At 39.3% G+C, this 25915-nt stretch overlaps 2 protein-coding genes across 5 annotated transcripts in view; one reads left to right on the forward strand and one right to left on the reverse strand.

Moving 5' to 3' along the window:
- Positions 1–9192, reverse strand: part of TET2 (tet methylcytosine dioxygenase 2) — a 136221-nt gene extending 127029 nt beyond the window's left edge. For 2 of the 4 annotated variants that reach the window (XM_032174558.2, XM_032174386.2), the window contains exon 1: positions 8105–8242. The gene's annotated coding sequence lies outside the window, so the exon portion shown is untranslated. Of the gene's footprint in view, positions 1–7282; positions 8243–9001 lie in introns of those variants that run through there. The other 2 variants (XM_058432480.1, XM_058432474.1) reach the window with 2 other exon arrangements.
- Positions 7859–17828, forward strand: LOC116476415 (uncharacterized). The gene is made up of 4 exons (XM_058435714.1): positions 7859–7916; positions 8123–8773; positions 9561–9593; positions 17402–17828. The coding sequence occupies exons 1-4, from the start codon at positions 7859–7861 to the stop codon at positions 17545–17547; spliced, it is 888 nt and encodes a 295-aa protein (XP_058291697.1). The 3' UTR covers positions 17548–17828.
- Positions 17829–25915: the final 8087 nt, after the last annotated feature.

A 25915-nucleotide genomic window follows, 5' to 3' on the forward strand; every position in this document is an offset into this window, starting at 1 on the left:
CATTGCCCTTCTGTTTTCACAATACCCTCCAAAATCTAGTAATTTATTATTTCTAGATTAAACTGCACTAAGTAGTAATTTAAACAAGAACAGCAATTTTTATAGTTTTTTTTTTTTTTTTGAGAGAGAAGGTCTCACTTTGTCACCCAGGCTGAAGTGTGGGGGCACCAACATGGCTCACTGCAGCCTCAACTTCCCAGGCTCGAGTCATCCTCCCGTCTCAGCCCCACAAGTACCTGGAACTATAGGGATGTGCCACCACACCCAGCTAACTTGTGCATTTTTTGTAGAGATGGGGTTTTGCCATTTTGCCCAGGCTTGTCTCCAACTCCTGAGCTCAAGAGACCCGCCCACTTCTGCCTCGCAAAGCGCTGGGATTACAGGTGTGAGCCACCGCGCCCAGTCACATTCCTTTTAACACTTGGGTTACATCTCCTGAATTGAATGGCTAGGTAACTAAAGACATCTGAGAAAGTTTCTTGCACCTATAAATTAAGCCCTGTTTACCAAGTCATATAACCTATCACTATCTATTGAATCTTCCCATATAAGCTCTAAAGGCTATTGTTATCACAAAACACAATGCCAACTTTTGAGTGATTAAGTATCCTTCTCATCTATAAGAGGATGTTGCCCAGACTAATCTCAAACTTCGGGTCTCCCGCCTTGGCCTCCCAAAGTGCCAGGATTACAGGCGTAATAAAACTCCTTGATGCCATCTTCCTAGAAAGATATGCTTAGCCTCATTCAATCCAAATAGTTCCTGCATTTCTTTTGCATGAGATGTAAGATATTTTCTGACATAACATAAACCAAATAACTCAACTATATTCATTTTTATAACAACAGCTTTTTGAAATATAATTCACATACAATAAATTCATCCTTTTAAAGCATATAATTCAGTGGGTTTCAGCATATTCAAAGAGTTGGGCAATCATTACTATCTAATTATAGAACATTTTCATCATCACCAAAAGAAATCTCATACTAATGAGCAGTCACCTCCCTCCCACCCCAGCCCCTGGTAATAACTAGCCAACTTTCTGTCTCCTTAGATTTGCCTATTCTGGACGTTACTTAAAATTGAAAGCATATCATATGTGGCCTTTCTTGTGCCTCTCAGATTCACCTATGTGACAGCATTTATCAATAATCCATTCCTTTATATTGCTTAATAATATTTCACTGTATGGATATACCACGATTTGTGTATTCAATCATGACATGATAGACATTTGGGTTGTTTCCATTTTTTAACATTATTAATAATGCCATAATGAACATTTGGCTACAAGTTTTCATGTGAACAACTGTATGCATTTTAAATCTCCTTTTATGACTTTCTCTACATAGTCCACATTATACACTTTTACAGCTATCAGTGATAATGAGGAAGTATAATATAGTGATTAAAAGATTTGGCACTAGAGACAGACTGCTTAACTCAAATGCTGGCTAAGCCTAAGCCATGTATCGGCTGTATGAACTTAAGGAAGTTATTTAACCTCACTGGGCTTCAGTTTCCTCATTCATAAATAGGGATAAGAATAATACCTATCTCTAGGGTTGTGATGAGAATTAAATGTCATCAACTTACACTGTCACAAAACAACTTAAAATATTTTTAACATAAAGGCCATTCTATCAAAAAAAAGGACTTTTAAGAAAACGAAAACTTACATTCTGACACACATTTTAATACGGCATAATAGCACAATCACATGATTGATAAATTGCTAAACTTTTGTGCTAAACTCTGTTTTGAGAAAAAAAGTTTAAAAATATGTGATCATGTGACTAAATGGTATAAAACAAAACACACACAAATGTGTACAAGTTAAACTGAGGACATCTGAATAAGATTAGTAGGCCATATCAATGTCAGTATCATGGTTGTGATATGATATTATAGTTTTGAAAAGTGTTGCCACTGGGGGAAATTGAGCAAGTATACGTGGAATCTCTCTGTATTATTTCATACAATGGCATATGAATCTGTAATTATCTCAAAAAATATTTCAATTAAAAATATATGATCCCATATAAGTTTACCAAAAACCATTCACTTTTGTGCTTAAAATGGGTGGCTTTTATAGGGCAATTGCCATAGCCTGTAGAAATTAAATGTAAGGAAAACACACCATTACTCCTACCATCATCACCATCACCAAGACACTTAACACTATTTTTCTCTTATACATTGAAAATAGATTAGACCAGGTGCAGTGGCTCATGCCTGTAATCCCAGCACTTTGGGAGACCTGGGCAGGCAGATCACTTGAGACCAGGAGTACGAGATCACCCTGGCCAACATGGTGAAACCCTGTCTCTAATAAAAACAGAAAAATTAGTCAGGTGTGATGGGGCACGCTCCTAGTCCCAGCTACTCTGGAGGCTGAGAAAGAGAATCACTTGAACCTGGAAAACAGAGGTTGCAGTGAGCTGAGACCATGCCACTGCACTCCAGCCTAGGTGACAGAGCAAGATACCGTCTCAAAAAAAAAAAAAAAAAAAAGAAAAGAAAAGAAAAAGAAAAAGGAAAAGAAAATAGATTACACTTTTTTCTAGTTAAATTGCATGGTTTTTCACTAGTTCTATATCATCCATTAAATATTGACTGAGAGGTCAACAGCAGGTTCTATTAGCGAATATCCAATAGACAAAAAAGAAATGTAATTTGAAAGAAACATTTGTAGTATTTTTAGTCAAACAACCAGTTCATTTTATATCCTAGACTGTCCTTTAAAAACACTTTATCCCAATTTATTCATCTCCTATTTATTAATTTTTTTTTTTTTGAGGCAGAGTCTCTCTGCCCCGCCCAGGCTGGAGTGCAGCAGAGCCATCTCGGCTCACCGCAGCCTCTGCCTCCCAGGAGGGTTCAAGCAATTCTCCTGTATCAGCCTCCAGAATAGCTGAGATTACAGGTGTGTGCCACCACACCCAGCTAATTTTGTATGTTTAGTGGGGACGGGGTTTCACCATGTTGACCAGACTGGTCTGGAATTCCTGACGTCAGGTGATCCACCTGCCTCAGCCTCCCAAAGTGCTGGGATTATAGGCATGAGCCACCACGCCCAGGCTCAAGTGATTCTCGGGCCTCAGCCCGGCTAATTTTGTATTTTTAGTAGAGACAGGGTTTCACCATGTTGGCCAGGCTGGTCTCAAACTCCTGACCTCAGGTCATCCACCTGCCTTGGCATCCCAAAGTGCTGGGATTACAGGCATGAGCCACCACAACCGGCCTCATCTCTTACTTTAATTCTCAGTTTATTTGAAACATGATTTCAAGTCAGTTTAAAGGAACAACTTTCAGTGAATATAAAGCATTGAGTTCTGAATTATTTTTATTTTTATTTTTATTTTTGTTGAATAGAGACGGGTATCTCACTATGTTGCCCAGGCTGGTCTAGAACTTCTGGCCCCAAGTGATCCTCCTGCCTTCGCCTCCCAAAATAAGCCACCACACCCGGCCTGAGTTCTGAATTCTTAAAACTGCAGGTAGGATGATATTATCACTGAATTTATTTTTACATATAATATATATTGAAAATATATATTATCTCTATATAATATATATTATATTGAAAATCCACCTACTATCTGTTTCTTCTTTTTGAAGTATGACACATTTAACTACATGTCATTACAAATGAAGAAAACATAAATCAAAGCTCATAGAATGTGCTTTTTTGTCTGTTTGGTTTTGTTGTTGTTGCTGTTTGAGATAGGGTCTCTCTCTCTTGCCTGGGCTGGAGCGCAGTGGTGTGATCATAGCTCATTGTAAGTTAGAACACTTGAGCTCAATCCATCCTCCTACCTCAGTCTCCTGAGTAGCTGGGACTACAGGAATGTACCACCATGCCCCACTGACTTTTTAAATTTTTTGTAGAGACTGGGGCCTGACTGTGTTGCCCAGGCTGGTCTCAAACTCCTGGCCTCAAGTGATCTCTCACCTTGGCCTCCCAAAGTGCTAGGATTACAGGCAAGAGCCACCATGCCCATCCAAAATTTGTTATTTGGAATGGACGACCAAATATCTATTCTTTTGAGAAAAAGATTATATATCTATTTTAAGTCAGCAAGTCTCTGCAATGTACAATATAGGACAAAAATAATGCTGGAAATAAGCAGACATACATAATTCTTTTTGGATTGTAGTCACAGTGATTCACATGCTCTCACTTTCCCCTTTCCCTCCTGGAACCCTTCTCTCCTACTATACACCAAACCAACAGATGTACTGCATAACCTCCTTCAATAATGTCACAGTATTCACTCAGTTTTGGCAGTGAGTAGAAATAGAAATTGGAGATCTAGACCAAGTAAATACTGTATATTTGGCAAAATCATTTGTGGTTGTGTTCTTCAGCACAGTTTCCCAGATAACCACCAGCTCTACTTGGCAACTGATCTTTCCCACAGTTAAGGCTCCAATTGTAAAGTTGGCTTGGGAGATATTCTATTGCTGCTGGCTTTGGTACTATTACTATCCTTAAGAACTACTGTGCAATGGTAGAATAATCATTGACAAAGTGTTATTCTGATGAACAAATACTGACAGCTGGTCCAAAGTTTTAGCCTGTTCCCAAGGTAGGAAACAATTACATTAAAACAGTCTACATGGTTATTTATAAAACAAAGATGACTCTTTCCAGCAATTTGAAATTGCTAGATAAGACTATGAAATTCTATTAAAACAATAACAACAAAAACAATTTAACTTGCATTAGAAGCAATTAAAGCACAAAAAGTAGATCTAATATTTTCTAAATATTAGATATTCTAAAATATTGACATTATACAATGTCTAGCATCCATAACTTTTGAAGATATTTTATTTCAAGGTAATTTCATAAGAATTCATAAGAATTTACCTACTCAGACTTTGGGCAGGATGGAAAATAGAGTTTCTGTGAGGTGTGCCTATGAATCGTAAGAAGGGCTTCTTAATGAGGTCAGCAATTAAGGAAATACATTTTGATAGTGACACTGGACTTACAACATTGTTTGGGGGTGGAGTCTTAGAAGAATTGATAGGGAACTTTTAACTTCAACAAGTGAAACTAAAACATTAACTCCGGTTGTTGTTACCTAATACAAGACCAGTGCCCAATAAGGACTTTGGAATTCTTTCATAACAACTCCTTGGCAGGTGCACTTCACTTGTTCTGGAAGTGATGTTCACTTGCCAATGTCTAGTAGGAACATGTGCCACTGCCTCAAAATCCTATCAATTCCTCCGGCTTCTGGCATAAACTGGCACATCAGACCTAATTAAAGCCTTAAGAAGAGTTTGGCAAATATGACAATTTAAACAAAGCAAGGGACTTCTCTCACTGCAACTTAATTTCTCATTAATGATTAGTTCAATAAGAAAATAAGCAAAACAACGTCATAGTTAAGAAAAGCTATCTATCTTGTTATTGTCCATTATCACGTTCCTAAAATTCAATAACCCAAGACAGTCCTATGGAATTTTTGGAGCACCTAGGTAGTACGATCACATATATGGTAAAGAAAGAACTGAGGTTATGTCTTTTATTGTAAACTACCCCATACTTATTAAAATAATTTCTCTTTTCCAACAAAGGATAAAGTGACTAACATACACATCTCTTCCTTATAATCACTGAAATACTTTATACAGTATTAATTAGCAGCTATTTCAGCACAAAAGTAGGATGCACAAAATAACAAGAATCTAAATTTGATGACAGGAAAAAACAAGCCTTCATAGTTGTATTCAAAATTATTAACCAATGTAGTTACTCTTATTTATTGAGTGGAAAATGTATCTATTATTAGTTGAATAGCCTGAAGACAGTATTTACCACAACATTTGAAAAGTTGTCCCCAAAAAGTAAATACTAGCTTGTTAGCAAAAGGAATTGTTTTTAATTCTGAATTGCTGGAATAATTAACCATAGTTTTCTCGATCGTTTAACATGAACAGCATTAATGGTAAAATCCTAAGTGTTTTTTTTTTTTTTTTAATTTTAGGGCAAATAAGAACTAACCAATGAACCGTTTCTATTCCACAGAGATGAGTAATGCTTCTTCCTTGTAATCATGTGAAAGAACCCCGCGTATCAATGATTAAAGCAAACTACATCAAATTAACAAAGATCAAAATAGAAAGTTACAAAGTGAACTATCGAGGACAAATAGTTTTGGAAATTCGACTTATGGAGAAATATCTATTGTTGTGTTTTTCCTTCTATCCATTTTTTAATCCTATAAATTGTCTTCTAAACTTCAGTTTGATTATCCAACACTTCACTAACAGTTCTCTGCTTATTAACATTTAAAAAAATCAATATTTATTGTGTTTAAATTTATATTCTATTCCAAACATTATTAAGCACACATACAAACATGTAAAAGAACATAACTCCCCTTAGTATTTCAACTTTCCATTAAAATGCAAATGTAATGATTTCATTAGCCAGGCAACAATACCCACAGTATTACACCAAATCAAACCAATGTCTTTTCTCTGTGAATCCCAACTTCCCTTAAGATACAATCTTATTCCTATGTTGGATCATTTGCTGATGAATATCTTTGAATTTGGGTTTCCCATTATAATCCCTGACTGAAGGGGAAAAAGCACAATGTGTGATTTGAGATAATAAATTCATGAATGTATTCCACTCCCTAGACACGTAAATATATAAACATTTCACTAAATTTTATGCACTAAATTTTACCGCTGGAAAATAAGCCTTTTCTCAATTCTTAAACATTAGATGAAGAAAGGAGAACTCACTCAATGTAATTAAAAGTATATCATGAGGGGAATAACCAGCAAATAACACTTATATTTCATTTTCGGCCTTTCCGGGAGTCTATCCAGGCCACACACTTCATTATGTCATAGGTAGAAAACTCTCCATACAAACCCTATTAGCTTAATAAAACTAGACAAGCAGTCCCGGCGAAAAGATTCAGCAAGATGCGAGTGAGGTGTGTGTGTGTGTGTGTGTGTGTGTGTGTGCGCGCGTGTGTGTATGAGAGAGAGAGAGAGAGAAGAAACGAGTAGAGAGGAGACACAGAGAGAAAGGCAGAGAGATGAAAGACCAAAGAGAGAAGCCAAAAGAGAAATTTGGATGGGACTGTTACAAATCTGCTCTTCACTTCTTTGCTGGGATTGGGTTTCATTTCTTTCGGCGGCGCCCCTGACCTTGCAGTCTTGCAACTCTCAACGCTGCGCTCCCCACTCCCTCCCGCCCCCTCCCCGGGCCTGCGCCTGCCTTTGTGTCTGCCTGTCACTTACCAAGGAACCAAACGAAGCTGATTCGGGAGAAGCACAAAGCCGGGACACAGATTTGTCCATAAATTCTCTTACATACATTCCCCAGGCTGGAAGGCTCAGCCCAGCGCTGACTTATGTACCTTGAGAAAAGTGAGTTCTGGTCTTGTTTGGGGAACCAGAGAAACTATTCTTTCCTCTTTCACTCAGCGCCGCTAACAAAACGCGCGGACTTAAGGGGAAAAAAAAACCCACTCAGTGTACTCCAGTTCCACTCCCTGTGACATTCACTTCGTACAGCCCCCTAAAGGGGGATGAGGAGGTAGGAGGAGGCAGACACAAACCCAGACCCAGACCCTACAGCTGATAAAAGGGTCGAAAAACACCCTATCAGTGTTCTCTCTGAGGTTGTTCAGGATAAACGGGAGACTCGTTTCACTTACACGAAAGAAACAGGGGAAGAGGATTAAAGGGAAAAGTAGTGCACCCCAAAGCTGAACTATTTTAGAAAGGAAAGCAAATTTAAAAATCACTTTTCTGAGGATTAAAAAAGGCCGGGAAACCGGCTCGTCGGAGGCACAAAGGTAAGTTTTCCGGGAGATGAGGGGACGAACATTAGGAGGAGAGAAGAGAACACAGAACTACAGGTTTAAAAGGGGTAGAGGGAATTAAAACTATATTTGTCAGCCATGTTGAAGAGGCTCCAGTAATTTGTGAAGCTTCCCTCTTCCCTCTTGGTATTTGTGGGTGACACTACAGGGTTTGCTCCCCAGTCCCTGGAAGCCCGAGAAAAAGCGAAGGGGAGAAGAAAGGGAGAGTTTCGCGGCATAAGAGAAGCGCTCTGACCTCGTTCTCGTCCCTCAGCCTTGCAGCAATCCAGCAGTTGCAGTCGGGTCTCCTTTCTAACAAATCCTAAAGGGCAGCCATCTTGCTTCCTTCTGCTTCTCTACGAAAGCAGCCTAGCCTCCGCATCAATATTCATAAGGCAGTTTGACGTCTGTTCTCATCACTCAGCGGGGCCGGCGTCTCGGGACGGCCGCGCCGAGGGGGCGGACGTGACTCGCATGCGAGCGGGGCCTGGGCGCGCGGCGCTCGCGAGGAGGCGGCGGCGGCCGCCCGAGCTCTCGCCGCTGCCACTGTCGCTACCACCGGCTCTCCTCCTCCGCCCGGGCCTCCTCCCGCTCCGCCCCGGCCTCCTCCCGCTCCGCCCCGGCCTGCGCCGCCGCCCTGGGGCCCTCAGCCCCGGCTCCCAGGGAATTAGCCCCCCGCACCGGGCGTCCAGCACAAAGGCCGGCGGCACCTGGGGCCCTATAGCGGGGCGCGCAGTGGAGACCTGGGCTGCCCTCACGCCCGCCGTGCAGTGGCGCGGGGGTAGTGGTGCGCCCGGACGAGCGCGGAGTAGGGGCCGGGGCTGCCGAGCGCGGGGAAGGGTGCAGCCCTCGGGGACCCCGGGGACCTCGGCGGGTCTCCAACCCTGGGAGAAGACGCAGAGCAAGCGCGAAGGTTGGGGGCGAGGTGAGGGGTTGGGATGGCATGGGTGCCTGGACAAGGACGTGACATCCAAGATTTCCCTTTGAAACTTTTTGCTGGTCTGCACTCCACCACCACTTCGAGGTCCCGCGCACAAGCCCCTGCGCGCACCCACCACCTCCGGAGTGTACCCGCACGTGCCCTCGCTCTGGCCCCCGCCTCCACCTACTGGCACCTCTCCCCGCACCACACCCCCGCTTGCGCCCACCTTACCCTCAGAGGCCCGCGTCTCTATCTCTCTTTAGATCCCCTTGCCCGCGCTTTCTTTTCCCTTTTCTGTCGCTTTAATCTCATTCAGCAGAAGCGCTCCCCTGTTTCACCGAGGGCATGCCCTTAGTGCTTTAGGGGCCTGTATTTTTAAAGACCTGACAAACTGGGAAATTGAGCGAGTTCTGTTTCTCCCCGCCCCGGCCCACCTTCTGTTTACTTTAGCCACGTGGGCTGAGTAGAAGGGGGCGTCTCACAGATTCAAGATGGGTTTCTCACTAGTGACCCTCTACTTCTCGCTAGGAGGAAATAAACCTGCACTTTCAAATGCTTAAGTTGCCTCTCCTAAGAGCCTCTACTTTGAAGTAGTTTCCACCCGTACAATTAAGTAATGAAGAAACCGACCGATACAGAGCTAATTCCGAATGACGGATGCTTGATTTTCCCTGACATTCGGAGCTCTGTAACTATGCTCTTCCTTTGACTGGAGTTTTTCTCTATTGCTGAGTAGTGTTACTTCCCCCTCTAATGCTCCTTTTTCTAATCATCAACTTTTTGTTTGCAGATGAGATGAAGAACGAAGCCCATATGAATCATAGTAAGTATCATATTATGTCAGATAGTCGTTTTTGAAATATTCCCTTCATCTTTAACATGTTCTTACATGACACGTTCAAATTTTAAGTGGGTATTTTGGTCACATCTTTTATGGGATCACTGCATGGTGATCACAATACCCTTAAGTCAATACTAGTCATATTGTGTAACCACGCTTTTTTTGGTCTGTAATTTCTTTAAAAGTGAAGCCCTAATTTTACGAAATCGGAATATTTCCTCTTTGAAGAGTGTAAAAAGGGATCTCCTTGCAAGTATCGCATTGTTGCTAAGAAGAATGTTTAGTGGATCCAATCAAACATTGTTTATTCCATTCTGAAACAAAGTTGACTCAGATTTCAGATTTTGCACAAACTAAGGAAAATAGTACATTTTGCCCTAAACATTTCAGGTGGGAATGACATTCCATCCATGTTTTCTAGCTGTACACTAAAGTGTCACTTAGGTCTTGGAAATTGTTAATGCACTTTAAAATCTACACCGTTTGAAAGTTCTTTGTGATCTTTATTTCTTTCTATCTTTCTTTTCTTTCCTTTCTTTCTTGAGAGAGTCTCGCTGCATCACCCAGGCTGGAGTGCAGTGGCGCGATCTCAGCTCACTGCAACCTCCGCATTCCGCGTTCAAGCGATTCTTCTGCCTCAGCCTCCCGAGTAGCTGGGACTACAGGCGTGCGCCACCACGCCCAGCTATTTTTTGTATTTTTAATAGAGACGGGGTTTCGCCATATTGGCCAGGCTGGTCTCGAACTCCTGACCTCGTGATCTGCCCACCTCGGCCTCACAGAGTGCTGGGATTACAGGCGTGAGCCACCGCGCCCGGCTTGTGATGTATTTTTCAAGTCCAGGAAATAAAGTTATCTCAAGACCACAACATACATTTATATAGTGCACAGTATTGCAGAGTTGTTGAAACATGGGCTTTGGAGTTTTACAGAGCTGAGTGACTCTTAACTCTATCTTTTCCAGTGTGACCTTGTGCATTTTACTTAACTCTCTTGGTATCGGTTTCTTTTAACCTGTTCAACGACCTGTAAGACAGCAGAGTTGTGGTGAGTTTTTAATAAGAGCACTAGGTAAGTGCCCAGGTAGTTACTACTACTACAGTAACAAACCATTTACTTCTAGGAGTTATTTTGTTTCTGACCATAGAAGTATATAATTATATATCTTCTTACATTTAATAATACGTGGAAATATTATATTAACATGTGTTTAATATAAAAGTATCCGTAGGTTCCTTTAGTTATAACTGGGAAATGATCTTTCAGGTCACCTCCTTCTCATTTCTTCTTTGAAAACTGCTCTCTGTTGTAACAGGGTGTTCTTGCCTATTTGGAATCATATCTGGCTTGCAGTTGGTTTTACAACAGGCCCTGGACATTTTCTTGCCAACTTCTTTCTCTGCACCTCCACTCTACCCTTAACCATCATGACTTTTTAAAATTTAAAATAAAATAGATTACTCCTCTTGGCTATTGTGACTTTTCAACAGCAAAAGGAAGTAAAATTCTGAAGGCCTTCACGTATAAAATATTTTAGTTAGTTTTTATTTTTTTATTTAAAAAACTTCCTCCTGCTATTTCTGGGAAAGAAAGGATATAGTTTGCATAATCAGTTGTTTACTGAACGCAGTGCGCACTTGTATGGGTAATTCAGAACCAGCTTTTATTAATTGTGTGCATTCTTGAGATTCCTCCTTCTATAGGTGTGGACAATCTATGTTTAAAATACAATTTGCTGTTTTAACAACAATTAATTATCAAATTCTTTACCATTTTTTTCCTCAAACTAGAAATAGCAGCACTGCTTCCATACAGAGAGATCTTTGCTTCCTTAACAGAGAAAAAAGACTAATAGAACAAGTTCAGCAACATGCTACTCTGTGTTAGAAAATTGACTTGATTGGCCTGCTCACGTGCTAGCTAACTCAGTTGCTCAGTCTTTAAATCTCTTAGAGTGGAGGCAGTTTCCTGTCTGCTGCTGTCCATTAAAGAGCTGATGTTGGTAGTTTGCTTTACAATGCAAATTTTTTTTATGTTATACTAACACAAAAATAATAGGTGCATTCTTCATTTCCTCCCCACCTGCAGAATAGAAAATGTTCCTTCTTTCTTTCTTTTTTTTTTTGAAACGGAGTCTCACTGTCACCCAGGATGGAGTGAGTGGCGCGATCTCTGCTCACTGCAACCTCCGCCTCCCAGGTTCAAGCAATTCTCCTGTCTGCTCTCCAACTCCTGACCTCGTGCTCCGCCCACCTCGGCCTCCCAAATTGCTGGGATTACGTTTTTCTTTAAGGACTTGATACTCTCTTCAACACAGAGAAACAGTTGTGATATACACTGCTTTGAAAGAATTATAGTGGTTTAACAAAAACATAAAATCATGGCCTGTTGTTTCCCCTCTCCAAAAACATGTTTCTGAAGTATAACATGATAAAGATTCTCTGTATGCTTAAAAGACAATTGACCATCAAACAGCATAGCAGTCACTGCAGTGAAAAAGCTTTCTTATTTATTTTGTTTGGTTACATTACTGAACATTATATGTAGGTACGTATTTAACACAGAATACTAAGTTTTAACAGTCTCCAATAGATGACATATCGAGATATAATATTTTAGCTTATTAATATAAATTATTAATAAAAATTATTGTCTAAACCCAGGGATTATAATATTATGAGAGTCTCGATAGAATCTCTTATGATTTCTAGTTACTTTTTCCTAATCTGATTTTATTTGGTTAATTTTTCTTTATATAATTTGAAAAATTTGAAGAAAAATTACAAATTATGTAATATTAAATTAATGAAATCAGGAACTATCCAATGTGTGTACTAATTTAATGGGGGCAAAGTAGAATATAAGATAAACTGAAAAGTATTGGCAGAGGCATTATAGAAAGAATATTACTGAAGAGGAAAGATCACTTAAACCCAGGAATTCAAGACTGTGAGCCACGTGAGCCATGATTGTGCCACTGAACTCCAGACTGGGTGATAGAGCAAGACCCTGTCTCAAAAAGAAAATGAAAGAATATTAGAATCATTAGTGGGACAACATCATGGAAATTCCTCCACAATTATTGCAAATATTGCTAATACCAGTCTCTTACAATTTTAGGGAATACCTTTTCTCTTCATAAATTCTGACTTCACAATCCAGTAACTACTCTTTTTGTCCTCATCCAAATTTACTAACTCACTTAGTATCTCATTTTATTTTGAAAGAATAATTTTTAACTTTAATGATGAATTTCAGTAATCAATAAAATTTAACTATTAATAATTACCTCAGCACCATTTTATAGGACTCTATAGTTTTTTGGCATTTTATGTGCATTATTATGACTTAATATTCAAAAATCATGTCATATTAAAAATGGCATTTAATGTAATTCCATCATATAAATATTAAAGGTGAGGTTAAGTGATTTATTTAATGTAATTTCCATCATATAAATATTAAAGATGAGATTAATTGATTTACTTAGGGTCAGACATCCTGTAAATAGAGAGCACCTTACAAATCTAAATTTTGTGAATTAAGGTTTAGGCCTTTTTTATTATACCAAAGCTAACCTTCTGTTTTTTTCCTGCTTATCCTCCTCTAATTTTTTTTCTCACCATTATTAGTACTGACTGGTAAAGGAATCTTCCCTTCAAAACCTCATGGTAATTTTCTATTATCCTTTGCTACTTAAAAAATTAAAAACTCAGCACCTACATTTACTTAGCACTCCAAAAGTAATTTTATTGGTTAAATACTGGCTATGCACCAACCATTGAAATAATTGTTTTACCTTCATTATCTCTTTTAATTTAATGCTTATTATAACCAAGTAAAGTAGGTAATAGCTTGTTGAGAATTAAGGGCTAAGTATCTTGGCTGCGATAAAATAGTGGGCAGAATTGTCTCAGTCAGAGTTAGCTGACTCTAAAGCTGATGATCTTGCAGGCTACCTGGTGCTGTCTCCCAATTTAGCAGATACAGACATCTATGTTTGCCCCATCATAAGTTTTTCACACAGTATGTTGTATAGCAGTAACATCAGTATTTCCTATATCTTTCTCATATTTTTTTTAAAAAACCTCTTTTGTCCAAATCTCTACTTTATAAAAAAAAACATTGCTTTCTACTCTGTTTCTTTAGTTTCCAATTTTGTGCCTGGAAGTTGACATTCTTGAACTCTTCAGAAGAATAATTACATTCATGTAATAAGCAAATGCGATACTGTACCCCTTCCCCACAACCACTTTAACATGTGTCTCGACTGACTAACAATTGGTTTGCAAAGGTAAGTTCTAGTGTATGTTTTCAATATTGGCGTGGAATTGCACCTTTGACCTGCCCTTGACTTTTATGAATGACTTAGGGTTCATTCCGCCAAGCAAGGAAGCTGGCAGGTGGAAAGAGCGCCATCTACTGAAATCATTAATCGGACATGGGTCTTTGGTGATATTAATAAAATACTCAGGATGGGATAGCACCAAACCTTTCAATTTGGAAAACAAAAACTCATTTAGGGAGCTTTTGAAAAATATGCATGACTAGGTTACACTCCTCTACCCCCGCAGGCCTTTTGGAGATTCTGATTAAGGAGGTCTGGGATGGGGCAGGAGTAACAATACTTTTCGAATGATTCACAATGAGATGTATAAACTGTGCTTGAAAATCACTGGGATAGCTTAATGTGTGAGAATGCAATAAAAACATTTAGTGTTTACACCTATTATGAATAGTTAACAGGCACACAATATTATCATTCATAGAACATCCTATGACAAAGAACAGACTTTATATATCTCTCTATAGTATAGTGGAACTCTTTCCTTTGCAAAGATCCTGCAAAGCTGCCTTTAACTCTTTTGATATTTCATATTGATTAAATATTTCTGAATTCTCTTGTGATAGGTCAAAAAATTGAGGAAGACATAATTAGCAGCTGAAGAATGACTCAGATTATCAGTAGTGAATAAGAATGATTAGGGGGAAATGTAAGTGACAGGAACAATGCCCTGAAGCAGTGGGGAGAAAGAAGTACTGGACGTTGCCTGAGTTCCATGTGTGAAGAATATTCTGTTTTGTTGTTGTTGTTATTCTCATGGGAAAATTCTACTGATAGAGTTTTGTCAAAAATTATAAAGTTTTTAAGCCATTCCTATAATCTTGGCAATTAGACCAGTTGAATATGATTTTTTCTTTTTCCAAAATAATAGTCATGCAATAGTTTATGAGTGTTATTATGTGGCATCATGCTAACAGTTAGTGCAATTCTTCCTGGAAGGAAGACCTGTAGAGATTAAACAATGTTTAGGCCCCAGTAAGTTAAATTATTCCCTTTCCTACAGACACCCTATATGGAGAAGGCAAATTAAAAAGGAAGTAAGGTAGCTATTAGTTGATATCCAATTTTCTTCAAGTCTTCTAAAGTGTGTTTTCATATTTTCTGGAGATGTGTGGGAAAATTGAGCTCTGACTCAGATCCAACTCAAAGCCTGTGCAAGCATGAAAGGCTAAGTAGTTTCCTGGGAAGCTCTGCACTACCAATCTCTGTTTAATTTGTTTTCTTATGTTATATCTCAGAGTACAATATTATTATGATTTGGCAGAAAACCTCCTTGATCTGTTAGTAATTAGGCATGCCACTAAAGTGAACATGGGTTGGTTGCCAGGCAATTGTTCTGCATTTCACAATGACTTGTATACTCGAGAATAAATTATATCCAAGCAGGGACCACAAAACAGGGGTTTCTGACAGGCTAGGGTAGAAGGTGAAAACACACACACACAGACAGACACACACACACACACACACACACACATCAGAATAGCAAAAACAAATCCCAAAGGAGCATTTCATTGAGGTTCTCTGAAATCTTATGAACACTCGCCCTAGTTTGACTGGATAGGAAGATGCAAGAAAGTAAGAACTATTGAATAAGGATTTCTTTAGCATGGATTAGTGGTCAGGTGCATGCTGATCCTAGGGTGATGATGATATATTTTAATGAAGGAAAGTTTTCTGAAACCCCTTTAGTAACACAGTGTCAATAGGCACTGTCTACTAGTGAACAAGAACTAGAGAGTCTCTAAATTTAAAATTGGTGAAACAGTAAAGTCATAATTTTGATAAGTGAGAATTGCTGTTAAAGGTAAAGGTAGTGTGAGGTCAAAAATAGATATTCAGAAAATTTAGAAAGAGAAACTCCAAAAGCACACTTATTGGAAGTGTTAAACTCAGGCAATAAGTATACGATAGGATCCAAGATTGTAGTCTAGCCTCCACTACTGAAAACCCACAAAAAACCTTTAAAATGCATTATGTCATTTAGTATTTACAGTAATCTTGAAAACAGGTAAGACCATTATAATTTCCATTTTATTGAATTTTATTTTTTTAACACCAGGGAACATGTGTTTTAATACATGAAGGAACGTGTCAGAGAGATTAAGAACTTGCCCAGGGTGACACAGCAGGTGATAAATTCTCAAATTCAAGTTTTCTTCAGTATTCTTTCCACAAACTAAAGGGAAATAGGCCAACTTTAATTCTTTCCTGAAGGCAGAAAAGAAGCTCTTACCAACTTGTGACACTGTATCATAGGTTGATACATTTTCATTCCTTGCCTGTGCTCACACAGATAGAGGAGAATGCTACAGTAAAGGAAACATTTAGGAAGAGAGTGCTTTGTGTATTTTTTTTAAGTAGGGCATCCACTGTGATAGTAATTCTGTTTATTCCAAATGTGAGATGAAAGTTAATCTGTTCCCTGAAAGCATTTCTAAGGGAAAGAATAAGTTATTTAAAGGCATGAAAGACAAAATGTTTGGAGCTCTTCCTTGCTATCTCCCCTCCAAAGCAACTGAGAAAGATGTTTGGATGAAGGGGAGAGAGAGAAGAGAGAAAGAGAGAGCTAGAGGGAGAGAAGGGGTGTGTGTGTGTGTGTGTGTGTGTGTGTGTGTGTGTGTGTGTGTAAGTAATGAGAAAAAATCATTAGACCAGAAGTTTATAAACTGAAAGTTTTATAAAAAGTTTTTTTTTTAAATTTTGAAATGTATTGAAACAATTCCCCTTTTTATTGATTACGGCTGGAGGGATGGGGCTTGGTGGATTTAGTTTAGAGTTTCAAATTCACATATTTTCTAATGAAACAAAAACTCAGAATGAAACTTGATGCATACAATCTGGAATGACTGAAACATTTTGCTCTAACCTATTTCATGAAAAGACAAATTTCATATAATTCTGGCAAATAATAATGTTCTCCAACAAGGCTGCTTACCAAGCAATTATTGCATATCCAATATCTTTAGAAAAAGGACAAATGTAGATTGTATTTATTATAGAATTATTAGCTTTTAGAAACAATAATTACTTGGTAGCATACATTTTTACTTTTGAGAGACTTATTGATGGCAGCCAATGGGAAAGATGTGAATTTTTGTAGTAATTTATAAAATTCAAAATCATAGCTGTGGGGTGGCAAGGGAAATAGTTATAGGTCCCACTTTTAGTTGGGACTTTTGAATTGCTTTGCTCCTGAAAGGTATGTGCCATGAATTGAGAGGAGGGAGGAGCTTACCAAAGAATTTGAGATGAATAAAATCTAACCTAGTCAGGACACATTTACAGATTTTTTTTTTGTTAAAAAAATGTAGAAATGAAGGCTGGTTATTCTCATTTCCATTGCATAAATGGTTGCTCAAATGTGAATTTCTAATTTGTCATAGTTTATGGTGATACATTAAGAGACTAATGTGTCATTTGTGTTTTGATTTCTACATTCTAGAGAGACAGTTTAATCAGTGCATGACCAAAATCAAACAGAGTAAACTGTGTCATCATGGAGGTCTGCCCAGGAAATCCCCAAAATACAGAAGGATCAGAAGTAGATGGAAATACCGTCATAGAACATCTCTCACAAGTGTGTTATAAGAATGACAGGGAAGCTACAGGTTACAACAGATTTGTGAACTCAGCCAAGGACAGTGGTGGCAGGGCCTAGCCGCTACAAAGAAGACATGTTTTAGACAAATACTCGTGTATGGGCAAAAAACTCGAGGACTGTATTTGTGACTAATTATGTAACAGAGTATTTTAGTGTCTGTTCTGTGGAAAGTGTAAAGCATTCCAACAAAGGGTTTTAATGTAGATTTTTTTTTTTTTGCACCCATGCTGTTGATTGCTAAATGTAATAGTCTGATCGTGATGCTAAATAAATGTCTTTTTCTAAAAAAAAAAAAAAAAATGACATATTTGTTCTTCATTCTTGTTTCACATTAGTAGTGGCATTTCTCATGCTCTATTTTCCCATCCTTGTTCTATATTTTGAGTTATGTGAAGAAAACTATGCCAGGATGCAATAGGAAGGATGCTTAATATTCATCCTTGTAGGTTCAGGGAGATCTTTCCATGGAAGTAACATTTGAACTGAGATCTAAAGGATGAATAGGAATTATTCAGGCCGAGTGGTAAGTCAGAGAAAAGTGCTTGCTTTAGATAAAAGATTATATATTAGAGACCTAAGAAAGCATGACATGTTTGACGAAATAAAATTAATTCCAAAAGCCTTATAGAAAGGAAAGAGGAAGAGTTCATACTATTGGGATGCAGCAGTTTGCAGGGGTCAGATTATGAGGGTTACTTTAAATCATGGTAAGGGGTTTGGATTGTGGCTTAAGTGGACTGAGAAATCAATAATGGATTTGAAAAGAGAAGAAAATGATTAGATTTGGGCTTTGAAAATATTTCTGTAGTTGCTGTGGGGAAAATGGATTGCGAGAACACAGTAACCGAGGCTAGGACACCTATGAGGAGAGAGTAGAAAAACTAGAGTGGTCTAGATGAGAAATAAGGCAATAATAGAGAAGATAGAAATGGGTGGATCCAGAGGGATTAACAGAAGTAGCAGGAATGGAGCACAGTAACTACCTTGGAGCAGGGTGAGGCAGAGGCAGGATTGAGGATGTCAGCCAGGTTTCTGACCTGGCCAACAAAGTGGTTGGTAGTGGCTTTCATTGGAGATAAAAAGAAGATAGAAGGACATGGGAGTAGGAGTTTTGGGGTTGTGGGAAGAAACAATCACAATGAACAAGTTAAGTTTTAGGCATTGAAAGGACATCCATTATGAGATACACAGTGAGTAGCTGGGTATCTGAGCCCGAAATTCAGAAAAAAGATCCACACTGGAGTTAGAAATTTGTGAATCATCAGCATAAAGATGGCAGTTGAGGAAGATAATCTCATACACTGAGGGAGAAGAAAAGTGGAACTCCAGAAGAGAAACAGAGGAACACCACTCTCGAGGTTCGAGAGAAAGAGGAGGAGCCTCCAAAGGAGAAACCCAGATGTGCGTGGTTTTATGGGAGCCAAATTAAGGAAATGCTTCATGACAGAGCATTAGCAGGGCCACATACTGAACTATCACCTGAGAGAAGTAATAAGAAGTATCCCTTGGATGGTGGTGCATTCATTGCAATCCTTGGCAAAATGAGTTTTAGTAGAAGAGCAGTGGTGACAGAAGCCAGATTGCCTGAGGTTAAATGCTAAACAGGAAGTGAGGATGTAGAGATAGTGAGTGCAGATGACTATTTAAAGAATGTTCGCTACAGAGAGGAGGAAGGAGATAGCAGAGTAGCTACAGGGGGGATGTGAGATTGAGAAAGGAATTTTTTAAGATGGGAAAGAATTGAGCATGTCTAAATGCTAATGGGAGAGAGCAAACTGAGGTGCATAGTTAAAGGGAAGAAAAGATAATATATTGAATAAGGTCCCTGAAAAATTGGGTCTTTTAAAAAATCACTCTACTGACAAGCTGAGGTAGAGGAGAGGTCTTATAAAGGACTAAACCCATCAAACCTCACCCCCTTCAGCCTTAAGCAATAAAAGAGAATGGTTTCAATACATTTCTTCTGTCTGATAAGAAAGTATGAGAGATACCATGTGTTTGGTTCCAGACCACTAAAATAAAAAGAGTATCACAACAAAGCAAGTCACAGATACTCTTTTGTTTTCCAAGGCCAATTGACTCAGTGTAAAGTTTTCTTTTTATGGTTCAGGTAAGTTTGTAGATTAAATCCCAAGACCTGAGGGAATTTTCACCACATGCCTCTCCAGAACTGGTGTATGGTCTCCATAGTTACTGACAGAGGCTAAAATAGTTGAATTCATTGTGCCCTCCCCCTCCCATGCCATGTTTCTTTCTTTCTTTTTTTTTGAGACGAAGTCTCACTCTTGTCCCCAGGCTGGAATGCAATGGCACGATCTTGGCTCACTGCAACCTCCGCCTCCCGGGTTCAAGCGATTCTCCTGCCTCAGCCTCCCTAGCAGCTGGGATTACAGGTGCCTGTCACTATGCCCAGCTAATTTTTGTATTTTTAGTAGGGATGGGTTTTCACCATGTTGGCCAGGCTGGTCTCAAACTCCTGACCTCAGATAATCTGCCTCCCCACTTCAGCCTCCCAAAGTGCTGGGATTACAGGCATGAGCCACAGTGCCTGGCCGCCATGTTTCTTACAATGGCAAAAGGATCTTCATCTCAGTGATGTACAGTGATGGTTATGGTTTTAAATCTATGCTTGCTACTGCAGTGACAGTTCTGTGATCCAAGAATAATCATAAGAATATTGCTTGTGCTGGGCACAAAGAATATGTAGGCATATCTTGTTTTATTGTGCTTCATTTTATTGCACATCACAGATACTGCATTTTTTACAAATTGAAGGTTTGTGGCAACCCTGAGTTGAACAAGCCTATTGGTACATTTTCCAACAGCATGTGTTCACTTTGTTTCTCTGTTTCACATTTTGGTAATTCTTATAATATTCCGAGTTTCATTATGATTGTATCTGTTATAATGATCTGTGATCAGTGATCTTTGATGTTACTATTGTAATTATTTTGGGTGCAACACTCTACCCACGTAAGATGGCAAACTTAATTGCAGTAAGTGTTCTGCCTGCTCTGCTGACTGGCTATTCCCTATCTCTTTTTCTCCTGGGTCCTCCATATTCCCTAGAACATACCAATGTTGAAATATAGGTCAAGTAATAACCCTACAATGGCCACTAAATGTTCAAGGTGAAGAGTTGCACAGCTCACTCTAAATTAAAAGCTAGAAGTGATTCAGTTTAGTGAGGAAGGCATGTCAAAAGCCAAGACAGGCTGAAAGCTGGGCCTTTCACATCAGTTAGCCAAGTTGTGAATGCAAAAAAAGAAAACATTATTGAAGGAAATTAAAAATGCTACTTCAGTGAACACACAAATGATAAGAAAGCAAAATGGCCTTATTGTTGACATGGAAGAAGTTTTATTGGTCTGGATAGAAGATCAAACCAGCCACAACATTCCCTTAAGCCAAAACTTACTCCAGAGCAAGGCTGTAACAATCCTCAACTCTGTGAAGTCTGTGAGAGTGGTAAGGAAGTTGCAGAAGAAAAGTTGAAAGCTAGCAAAAGTTGGTTCATGAAGTTTGAGGAAAAACGCCATCTCCTTAACATAAAAGAACAAAATGAAGGTCGGGCGTGGTGACTCATGCCTGTAATCCCAGCATTTTGGGAGGGCGAGGCTGGTGGATCATGAGGTCAAGAGATCAAAACCATCCTGGCCAACATGGTGAAACTCCGTCTCTATTAAAATACAAAAATTAGCAGGACATGGTGGCATGCGCCTGTAGTCCCAGCTACTCAGGAGGCTGAGGCAGGAGAATAGCTTGAACCCAGGAGGCAGAGGTTGCAGTGAGCCGAGATCGTGCCATTGCACTCCAGCCTGGGTGACAGAGCCAGACTCTGCCTCAAAAAAAAAAAAAAAAAAAAACAAACAAACAAAACCAAAATGAAGCAGCAAGTGCTGATGGAGAAACTGTAGCAGTTGTCCAGAAGATCTAGCTAAAATAAATTATGGAGGTGGCTCTACTAAACAGTAGATTTTTCAGTGGAGACAAAACAGCCTTGTATTGGGAGAAGACATCTTCCAGGACTTTCATAGCTAGGGACAAGAAGTCAATGCATGGCTTCAAAGCTTCAAAGGACAGGTCAACTCTTTTCTTAGGGGCTCATGCAGCTGGTGACTTTAGGTTGAAGCCAATGCCAATTTACCATTCTGAAAATTCTAGGGCCCTTTAGAATCATGCCAAATTTACTCTACCTGTGCACTATAAATGGAACAATAAAGCCTGGATGGCAACCTATCTGTTTACTACATGGTTTACTGAATATTTTTAGCCCACTGTTGAAACCTCCTATCCAAAAAAAGGAGATTTATTTCAAAATATTACTGCTCATTGACAATGCACTTGGTGACCCAAGAGCTCTGGGAGGCTTGTGCAAGGAGAATAATGTTGTTTTTATGCCTGTTAACACAACATTCTTTCTGCAACCCCTAGATCAAGGAGTAACTTTGACTTTCAAGTCTTATTATTTAAGGAACACATTTTGTTAGCCTATAGCTACCATAGATAGTGATTCCTCTGTTGAATCCGGACAATGTAAATTGAAAACCGTCTGGAAAGGGCTCACCATTCTAGATGCCATTAAGAATATTTGTGATTCACAAAAGGAGGTCAAAATAGCAACATTAACAGGAGTTTGGAAGAGATTGATGCCAACTCTCAAGGATGACTTTTAGGAGTTGAAGATTTCAGTAGAAAGTAACTGCAGACATGGTGGAAGCAGCAAGAGAACTAGAATTAGTGGAGAGACTGAAGATGTGACTGCATTGCTGCAATCTCATGGTAAAACTTGAATGGCTGAAGAGTTGTTACTTGTAGATGAGCAAAGAAAGTAGTTTCTTGACATGGAATCTGCTCCTGGTGAAGACACTATAAACACTGTTGAAATGACAACAAAGGATTTATAATATTATGTAAACTGAGTGTATGAAGTAGCAGCAGGGTTTGAGAGGATTAACTCTAATTTTGAAAGAAGTTCGGTGGGTAAAATGCTATCAAACAGCATCACATGCTACAGAGAAACTTTTGTGAAAGGAAGAGTCAATCAGTGTGTCAAACTTCATTGTTTTCTTATTTTAAGAAATTGCCACACACAGCCACCCCACCCTTCAACAACCCCCACCCTGATCAGTCAACAGCCATCAACATTGGGGCAAGACCCTCTGCCGGCAAAAAGATCATGGCTTCCAGAAGGTTCAGATGATTGTTAGCATTTTTTAGCAATATTCAAAAATTAAAAGACATAATTCTGTTGCACACTTCATACACTATGGTATAGTGTAAACTTAACTTTTATATCCTCTGGGAAACAAAAAAAAATATGTGACTCACTTTATTGTGATATTTGCTCTATTGCTATGATCTGGTACTGAACCCACAAGATCTCTGAGGTATGACTGTATTGCCTTTATATTCTTGTAAGAATTATGCAAGGTGGATATTATTATCCTCAGCTTGCAGATAAGTAAAAGCTCAGAGAAAATAAATAAATTCCTGCAATCAAAGAGCTAGTAAATGGCCAGGCACGGTGGTTCATGCCTGTAATCCCAGCACTTTGGGAGGCCAAGGCAGGTGGATCACTTGAGGCAAGGAGTTCAAGACCAGCCAGGCCAACATAGCAAATCCCATCTCTACTGAAAATACAAAAAAATTAGCTGGGTGTGGTGGCACACACCTGTAATCCAAGGTACTTGGGAGACTGAGACAGGAGAATCACTTGAACTCAGGAGGTGGAAGCTGCAGTGAGCTGTGAGCCAATATTACACCACTGCACTGTAGCCTGGGTGACAGAGCCAGACTCTGTCTCAAAAGAGCTGGTAAATCACTGAACTAGCACTTCACCTAGGTTTATCCATTTCAGATGATGAGCACCAGTGTAAAGTGCTCATTTGCTGAAATAGACAATGTTTTGCTTCAAATTACCCTCATAGCAGTGTTATGTTTTACAACTAATTTTCTCTGTTACACAGTAGTGAACAACCCACAGTGGGGGATATTGGTATTGATATACGAAAGAAAGAGAGAGTTGATGAAAAACTAGATCCAGAAATAGATTGATGGGAAAAACAAAATAATTACTTTCAGCAGCTATGTATTCCTTCACCTTTCCCATTTTCTTATGCCTTCATTTATCCATTCAGTAATACCATATTTTTAAATTTACAGAGAAATTTTGTCCTCATGGAGCTAAAATTACTCAATTAGATACTTGAATTACAATTATGGTAAGTGATATAAATGAAAGGTTTGGAGACTTTGGGGGATGATAACAGAAGGGATACAAGCCAGTTTATGAGTCAACCTAACGTTTCCTTGAGGAAGTGATAGTTGGGCTGACCTTCGAAAAATTTGTAGGAATGAACCAATCCAATGAAACCTGAAGAAAGGAGCCTTGCTTTTCGCAGAGGAAATTGCCCATGTGAATGTCCACAAGCAGAACAGGAAATGACATAAGGCCAGTGGGGTGGAGCCCAAAGGGTAAGCAGGAGACTACAATCAGACAAGGCAGATAAGGTAGGCAGGGGTCAGATCATCCAGGGCCTTATATGACACATTGAGTCTTTTAAAAAATTATTATTGTTTTACCTACTCGAGATCTATCCCCTCTTTTGTCAAGTAATAACACTGTGATTTATCCTTGGAAAACCAACCTTCAAACCACAAGGCTCAGGTTGTCTATCTTCAGCTTCAAAGCTGGGCATTATTGGGCGGGGGAAGAGGCTATTTCTCTGTCACCCGGGCTGGCGTGTAGTGGTGTAATCTTGTCTCACTGCAATCTCCACCTCCTAGGTTCTTGTGCCTCAGCCTCCTGAGTAGCTGGAATTACAGGAATGTGCCACCACACCTGGCTAATTTTTGTATTTTTAGTAGAGATAGGGTTTTACTATGTTGGTGAAACTCCAGGCTGGTCTCAAACTCCTGACTTCAAGTGATTCTCCCCATCAGTCTCCCAAAGTGCTGGGATTACAGGCATGAGCCACTGCGCCCGGCCTACAGCTGGATAAGTGTTAATCCAGCCATGGCCCAATTGGAGAATAATCCTCCCCTCACCATAGAAATTACTAAGAAAGGAAAACATACAACCCAAGCTAGGCCAATAAGAACCAATAAAGTTAGTTCTGGGCCTTCTGCTTGTGTTGTTGGGGGAAAGTATTCCCTTTCTGCTGGGGATGCTGATGTGATGGGATGTAAACCTAATACTACTAGCAGCCAGAAGGAAAAAACTCATTTTCTCGAAGGAAATGCCTTTTCTGTGGCGTAGACAACACAGAGGATAGTGGAGCAGAGAGATAAGCAGGAAGTCAAGTTGACATCATTGAGCAGATCTACTCCATAACTTTTTAGTTTTGTGAATCAGCAAATTTCTCTCACCAAACAAGCCTGTTTGAAGTTTTTTTAGTCACTTAGATCTGAAAGAGTCCTGATTCGTATATTTTTTAAATGGTGCAAGATTTGAAGCGTTGTAAGTAACAGACACTTGAATGTGGAATTGGCTCAATTCAGGTAGTAAAGAGGCAATGAGGATCCTTCTTTCTTTAGCTGAGAAATTGACACAGATGTTGATTAACCTATCTTTTATATCTTGGGGCTCAGACCATGTGTCCACTGAGGCCAAAGATTAAAGGATGTGTATGAAAAAAAAAAGCCCCAGAAATGTATTTGTTCCTTTTTGTAGAGTTTAATGATGTCCTACATGCAAGAAACAGCTGCATTAAAAGCTTGCTTCTCTGGAAACAGTAAAAACACTAAGAGCAGCCCATTCAGCCCTTGTCCTGATGGACAAGCCAGCCAAAAGTCAGAAGCATTTCTGCTTCACTCTCATCTAAATTTAGTGTTAGCAAAGGCGGGGAGAGTGGAATAAAATTGGAAGCTATGAGTGAAACTAGGAATTCTGCCTACCTGGGGAGACAGCACTGAGACCAATTGTGAGAAGACAGAAACAACAAATTTGGAATCTAGAATCAAGGATTAGAATGCAATACTAACTCAGTTTTGTTGTAAACTCACTGAATTTACTTGAAACAGATTGTACAGTTTAGTAAACTTTTAAGGAACAGAGGTTTCCAGAGAAATGCAAATACCTATAAACTGAGTGCTGTGATTGCTCAACCCCTGAGGCAATACTCAGTCAGGATCCTAAATCTATACCAACAGAAACAGCACTATCAGTAGGGTATGATAACCAGAAAGTGGGTATCCCCAGGGCCTTTGGCAGCTGTGACCATAAAGGACAAGCAACAAGGGCATCCCAAAAGACAGATCCAAGAGTAGACTGAAGGACTGACCAAGGAATTTGCCTCAAGATCAGGACAAGAGGTTGTTGCTGCTCCTGTCTAGGAGGATAGTATATATGCT

The sequence above is a fragment of the Hylobates moloch genome, unplaced genomic scaffold (assembly GCF_009828535.3).
Source record: "Hylobates moloch isolate HMO894 unplaced genomic scaffold, HMol_V3 SCAFFOLD_2, whole genome shotgun sequence".
In the NCBI taxonomy this organism is placed as follows: Eukaryota; Metazoa; Chordata; class Mammalia; order Primates; family Hylobatidae; genus Hylobates; species Hylobates moloch.

Coding starts and splice junctions, on each gene's coding strand:
- LOC116476415 (XM_058435714.1), top strand. CDS start 7,859: ATGAGGGGACGAACATTAGGAGGAGAGAAGAGAACACAGAACTACAGG. Junction 7,917..8,122: donor GAACTACAGGTTTAAAAGGG/GTAGAGGGAATT, acceptor CTCGTCCCTCAG/CCTTGCAGCAATCCAGCAGT. Junction 8,774..9,560: donor GCGCGAAGGTTGGGGGCGAG/GTGAGGGGTTGG, acceptor TTTTGTTTGCAG/ATGAGATGAAGAACGAAGCC.